This window comes from Ipomoea nil, unplaced genomic scaffold (genome assembly GCF_001879475.1).
Source record: "Ipomoea nil cultivar Tokyo-kokei standard unplaced genomic scaffold, Asagao_1.1 scaffold2578, whole genome shotgun sequence".
Lineage (NCBI taxonomy): Eukaryota > Viridiplantae > Streptophyta > Magnoliopsida > Solanales > Convolvulaceae > Ipomoea > Ipomoea nil.
Genome location: NW_017619006.1, coordinates 180676 through 187500, shown reverse-complemented (window position 1 = coordinate 187500; position 6825 = coordinate 180676). Strand labels below are relative to the sequence as shown.

General features: G+C 42.2%; 1 protein-coding gene across 1 annotated transcript; it reads right to left on the bottom strand.

Annotated features, from left to right (window-relative positions):
* Positions 1-3341: 3341 nt before the first annotated feature.
* Positions 3342-5360, bottom strand: LOC109153996. Its single transcript, XM_019301884.1, has 3 exons — positions 4630-5360; positions 4442-4574; positions 3342-4133 (listed from the first exon to the last, which is right to left on the bottom strand). The coding sequence occupies exons 1-3, from the start codon at positions 5358-5360 to the stop codon at positions 3342-3344; spliced, it is 1656 nt and encodes a 551-aa protein (XP_019157429.1).
* Positions 5361-6825: the final 1465 nt, after the last annotated feature.

Below are 6825 nucleotides of genomic sequence, written 5' to 3'. Positions count from 1 at the left end.
AAACGGCAGATGGACCTTTGGCTCTTTACCATTAGTAAAATCCATGATATGATTGTAAATCAGAGAACCAAGATCATAGTTAATCCTATGCCGAATTTTATAGAGAAGAACTGCCATCTTCTTGCTAACACAATATAGAGCAACAGATGGAAGCCAATTGCTGGAGGCAAGTCTAAGCAGGACAGAGTATACTATGGTGAGCGAAGTAAAGAGCAGATCAGCGGAAGGCTAGGTAGTAACCGCAACATGAGTGAGACTCGAAGCCAAAACATCCACCCCAGGTTCAAAATCCTCTTCGAAAGTAGTTCGGTTGAAGTACCTATTGATCACTAAAGGACTGAAATCAAACCATCTTCCACACTTGATGATAGTGAGGTGAAGAGGCCAGAGTAGAATCGGAGGAGAGGTTTGTGTAGAATTTTGGGGTAAGCCACACAGAGTAAGTGCCTTTGCCACGAACAGTGTCGTGAAGAGTCTGATCACGAAGAAGAGTGATGATGTTGCAATGCGATAGCAGATTGTCCATATCAATCACCTTCTCAACAAGAAGAGATCGAGATAGATTGAGCTCCCACAAGTCTTGAAGTTCAGGTAGACGCAACATAGGTTGGAACACCTTAGGTTTAGGCTATTTGGAAGAAGAGGCTTTGGAAGCTGCAGTTGATTCAGATTTCTGGGATGGCTTTTTGGTCGATTTCGAGGCAGATTTAGAAACTGGTTTAGACACAGGGGTTGGAGAAATGACCGGGGTTGCAGAACTTGTTTTAGACCGAGTCAAACGAACAGAGCCAGAGGGTGTAGACCGATGTTTCCTAACTTCAAACAAGATAACTAAGTCATCATCCTCAGATTCATAAGCTTTTCTTTTGGATGACATTGGTGTGGAAACAGACCCAATTTTGGATTTACCTTTTCGTGACTTAGGAGGATCCGTTTGGAAAGGGACAGACATAATGGGAACAGATTGAGTGGAGGATGGGGGTTTTGGTAAGTTGGAGACAAGATTCACCAAGACAGACCTTTGAGAAGGAGAGAGTGGTTCCCCAGAGTGCGGAATGAGATCTCTAATTGAGAAACTAGAGGAAGCAGGTGGAGGCCCTGATTGAGAAACAGTGCTAGAGTCGGGCATAGGGTTCTTAAACCTCATAAGAGGACCGGTGTACACAACTGTTGACAAGGGGTTAGTATCTACACATGGTAAAGATGATTTCACATTTGAGAAGATAGATATATCAGGAACATTCATAAACAACTTAGGAACCCTAGGCTCGAGCAACGAGCTATTTCCATCTAGAGGGGCAGAAAACGTTACCAAAGCTTTTGACTTTCTTGCCTCTAATTCGGCAGCGAATTGATCTTCATCAATCAGGAACTCCTCCTCCAAATTAACACGCACTGGGATTTCGGAATGTACTGGCCAAGGATCAATTGTAATGTAGTGAGCAGCCACGGTGAGTATCCACTTCGACTCCTTCAAGGTGAGATTCTCCATTAGGTCCTGATTGTGTACTAATGTAGCTAGTACTCTTTCCTCAACTTCGGGTAACAGGGGTGAAGTTTTGATTAGCATCTGTCGATAGAGCTCTGTTCTCTCATCACCAGAGAGATAGACGAGAAAGGGATTGATGGTATTGGGATTTTCTGCCATGGTGGGAGAGAGATTTCTTCGATGGAAAGCCAGATGAAGATGATGAAGGAATCGAGTTTTTGGGGTATGTGACTCCCGAGGCAAAGGCTTTTGTTATGAGAAGGTGTAACAAGTTTGACCTACTCTTAGGGATTAAGGAAGATAAGATGAGAAAAAAAAAGGTTGACTTGGCACGGAAACCTTATTATTTACGACACGGGCCAGGAGAAAAGAAATATTAGTGGGAGTGACCCTGGGTCTGCATCTATTGCTGAGGTAGACCTGAAATCACAAAAAAAAAAAAAAAAAAAAAACTAGGAACAAAATTAGAAGCAAACCACATAGAGCTGCACGAAGAGTTTCAAATCTGGTTTTGTCCAAAGGTTTTGTCAAGAGATCTGCCAGATTCTTGTCTGTAGAGACATAGCTTAAGTCAATTTCTTTATCCTCCACTAGTTCTCGGATGAAATGATGACGGATATCAATATGTTTTGTACGGGAGTGTTGAACTGAATTTTTTGAGATGTTGATTGCACTTGTGTTATCACAGTATAGAGGCTTGTGCTCTTGACTTATTCCATAATCACTCAGCATTTGACGCATCCAAAGTAACTAAGTGCAACAGCTCCCCGATGCAATATACTCGGCTTCAGCTGTACTCAATGATATTGGGTTTTGCTTTTTACTTAACCAGGCAACTAGGTTATTTCCAATAAAGAAGCATCCTCCGGATGTACTTTTCCGATCATCTGTATTTCCCGCCCAATCAGCATCACTGTAACCTGCAAGACTAAGATTTGTGTCATTTCAAAACCAAATACCATAGTTAGCCGTACCTTTGACATATTTGATGATATGTTTTACTGCCTTCAGATGCAATTCTTTTGGTGCCGCTTGAAATCTAGCACATAATCCAACACTTAACATAATATCTGGGCGGCTTGCTGTTAGATATAACAGACTTCCTATCATGCTCCTGTAGAGAGTAGGGTCAATGTTTGTGTCTGGCTCAACTTTTGATAACTTTGTAGTTGTTGAAATGGGTGTTCTTGCATCTTTTGATGACTCTAACCCAAATCGTTTGACTAGGTTTTTGGCATATTTTTCTTGAGATACAAAAATTCCCTCAGCTGTCTGATGTACTTGCAACCAAAAATTATATCGTCAACATATACTTCAGCAATGGTTACATGCTTACCTAATCTTTTGATAAACAAGGTTTTGTCTGCTCCCTCTCGGTTGTAGCCATGTTGTACTAGATATATTGAGATAGTCTTTCATACCAGGCTCTTGGAGCTTGTTTTAGACCATATAGGGCTTTATCAAGCTTGTATACAAAATCAGGGTGATGAGGGTCTTCAAAACCTTTTGGTTGTGCTACGTATATGTCTTCTGATAGATATCCATTTAGGAATGCCGTCTTGACATCCATTTGGAACAATTTTATTTGTAGAGCACATGCAATTGATAGGAGTAGACGGTTGGATTCAAGACGTGCTACTGGAGCAAAAGTTTCTTCATAGTCAATCCCTTCGATTTGTGAGTAACCTTGTGCTACAAGCCTGGCTTTGTTTCATGCGATATTACCAGCTGAATCTGTTTTGTTACGAAAGTTCCACTTGTTTCCTACAACATTAACACCATTAGGTTTAGGAATTAAGTTCCATACCTTGTTCCTTTTGAATTGTTCTAACTCTTTTTGCATCGCCTTAATCTAGTGCTTGTCTGTCAGGGCATCTTTCACATTTTTTGGCTCTATCTTGGACGTATAACATGAGTATCCTGCTAGCTCAAGATAATAACGCTTTCTGCCCCTGGTTCGTACTCCAGAGGAGGGATCCCCAATAATATTTTGTGTCGGATGATACTTTTGAATTCGAGTAGGTGCATCTAGGTCATCTGTTTCTTGATCTGGTTCAGACTCTGGGTTAGATGGTGAAAGGGTTGGAGGAGAGGTTGGTTCTGACTCAGGGATAGGATTAGCGTTAGAAGGCTGCTGAACTTCTGTCTTAGGTTCTGGCGCAGTACCAGATGTAGGGAGATCATAGATAGTTTCATGTTGATTTTCAACTACAACGTTTATGGATTCCAGGATGGTTTTCGAGGTTTTGTTATACACTCGGTAAGCACGACTATTCGGGGAATAACCAAGAAAAACCCCTTCATCACTTTTTGGCTCAAACTTTGCCGTTGGATGACAATCCTTCAAAATAAAACACCGTGAACCGAAGATATGAAAGTGCTGAATATTTGGTTTCTTACCTTTCCAAATCTCATAAGCTGTCTGATGAGTTCCTGGTAGAAGGTAGACTCGGTTTATGGTGTAGCATGCAGTGTTTACTGCTTCTGCCCAGAACTTTTGAGGTAGTCTTTTGGCGTTTAGAAGTACCCTGGCCATTTCCTGGATGGTCCTATTTTTCCTTTCTACAACTCCGTTCTGTTGCAGTGTTTTGAGAGCTGAGTATTCATGAGTTATTCCCAGGCTTGCACACAGATCGTCGAACATCTAATTTTCGAACTCACGTCCATGATCACTTCTGATTCGGATAATTGGTTCATTTTTCTCCCGTTGTAGCCTAAGCCCTAGGGACTTAAATGCTTCATAGGTCTCGGACTTTTCTCTGAGGAAAACAACCCAAGAAAAACGTGATGAGAAGTCATCTACGTATACTAAAATATACCTTTTACCTCCAATACTTTCAGTGCGTGTTGGTCCTATAAGGTCCATGTGAAGCAGTTCCAGACAGTGTGTTGTTTGGATTTTGTTCTTGGGAGAGTGAGGAGCTCTTGTTTGTTTTCCGGCTTGGCATGCACCCAGACACTTGTTGCCTCAACCTTCATGTTGGGTAATCCACGAACTCCGTCAATTGTCACTAGTTTGTCGAGTGACCTGTAGTTCAAATGGCCTAGTTTTTGATGCCATATTTCCAAGTCTCTGGTACTGGACCTACAACAGAGCACATCATTAGTAAGAATGTAACAGTTATCGGATGACCTCTTACCTTCCATTACACACTGCTAGTTGACATTCATGACATTGCAACCGTCCTTTTGTAAAGCACACATTCCACTCTTGATCACACAGTTGGCTTACGCTTATGAGATTCGCATGAAGACCAGAGATTAGAAGAACTTGAATAAGCTTGGGCAGACCTGAAACGTTAAGGGCACTAGTGCCATTAATTTGTTCTTTGACCCTGTCACCATAAGTAACTTCACCTTTGCTCTTTTTGATGTTGGTTAGATAAGATGGATTTCCAGTCATGTGTTGCAAGCAACCACTGTCAAAGTACCACCTTTCTTCTCGGTTGGTGCTGGTAGAGTGAAACGAAACATGGCACACAAAGTCGTGTTTTCTTACCCAAACTTGCTTAACAAAGGGCGTGATATTTTTGTTCGTGAATTTTTCTCTTCGCTGGTCTTTGTAGAAATAAAAACACTCTGGTCTTGTGTGTCCTCTAACTCTGCAATAATGGCAAACATGTTTATAGAGTTTATATTTAAGCAGTGAATGTTTCATATTTCTGATCATTGTCTTCGACTTGCTGGACTGAACCTCTGGGCCAGATCCTGAGGCAGAGTCAAAACGAGTAGCTTTCACAAACACAATCCCGCTTTTGCCTTTGTTCCCAGAGAAACCTAAGTCGTAGGTAGTAGGGATTGTCCTTCTTGAGTCCAGTATTTGATCTAGTGTAGAAGTGGTGTCCATCATCTTAATCCGACGTTTCAGCATATCTAGCTCTCGTTTCAGACCTTCTTCACGCTTGAGCCCGTCATTGATGCGCTCATCTTTATCAGCAATTTGTTTTTTATATATTTTCTTAGCATTTTCCAGAACACTGACTTGGCACGACAGGGTTCTATTAATCTTGGAGAGGGTTTCCCATTAGTGTAATTTTCTGTTCTCTTCTCTGGAGTTGGTGTGGGCAGGTCGTCCTCTTCGGCAGACGAGGAGTCCCCAACCTCATATTCGATGTCAGCTTTTGGTTCATCCACGTTCCCTATTGATGCAATCACCGTGAAAGCCACAAAGTTCCCTGAGATTTCTTCTAAGTCAGACCCGGTTCCTATCTCAGGTTCCTCGTCATCACTCCACGTCAGTGTAGTAGCTGCCATTGATTTTTTTCGTCTTAGGTATGTTGGACATTCTGCTTGAACATGTCCAAAGCCCTCACACTCATAGCACTTGATGCCTTTGCCTCCCGACTTGCCCTTGGGTTGAGAAGTTTTGTATAAGCCCTGACGAAAATTTGTCAATCCAGACTTTTGACTGTGTCGAAGAGCACTTGAGCCCGATCCTTTTTGTGGTTGAAACCTTCCACTTCTGGTGTTTTGTCTTTGCTTGACCTGTTTCAACAACTTGGAAAAACCTTTAGACAAAAAGACTACTGGATCGTCACTTACCTCGTTTGGGTCAGACCCAGCATTCACGTCTTCAGCCGTAAAGGCCACAACCTTTTCTTTGGTGGAATGACTTGTCAATATTTCCATCTCGTATGTTTGTAGGCTGCCCATAAGCTGATGCACAGACCTATTCTCCTAGCCATCATGCTCTTGAATGGCCGTGACTTTCATTCTGAACCTTGGAAGTAGCGAGCGTAAGATCTTCTTCACAAGTCTGGGTTGGTCTAATGGTTTTCCTAAGATAATTGCTCGGTTGGCCAGCTCTCGTATACGCGCATGGAACTCAACAATCGTTTCATCTTCTTTCATTTTTAACTCCTCGAAGTCAGTTTGGACCATTTGAAGTTTGCTTTGCTTGACGGATTTTGTCCCTTCATATGTGGTTTCCAAAGTTTCCCAAGCATCTTTGGCTGAGTTACACCTTGCAATGATAGTAAACTGACTCTCATGCATTAAAGAATAAATAGTATCTAAGGCTTTATTGTTATATACTGCAAGTGTCATCTCCTCATCTGACCATTCTGTTTCCGGTTTGAGGACTGGGGAAGCTTCTGCAGTGGCTCCAGCTTTAGTAGGTGGAGTCCACCCAGTAAAGACTGCCCTCCAGATCCCCTCCCCTTGCGCGCGAATGTGCATTTTGGTGCGGGCCTTCCAGTACAATAAGTACGAACAAGCAAACCAGAGGAATAAAGCCAGATAAAAAGATCTCGAGTTCAAGAACCACAACGAAGGCAGATCGAGTAGACTAATAACTTAAGTCTCCTTGCTCTGATACAAATTGAAAAGGCGTGTGG

What these genes read in the sequence shown, in the direction of transcription:
- LOC109153996 (XM_019301884.1), bottom strand. Translation starts at nt 5,360, where the DNA reads ATGCTGAAACGTCGGATTAAGATGATGGACACCACTTCTACACTAGAT. An exon ending in CTAGCAGTGTGTAATGGAAG is followed by an intron (nt 4,575 to 4,629) that starts GTAAGAGGTCAT and finishes GCTCTGTTGTAG; the next exon opens with GTCCAGTACCAGAGACTTGG. An exon ending in TTGAGGCAACAAGTGTCTGG is followed by an intron (nt 4,134 to 4,441) that starts GTGCATGCCAAG and finishes TTCGAAAATTAG; the next exon opens with ATGTTCGACGATCTGTGTGC.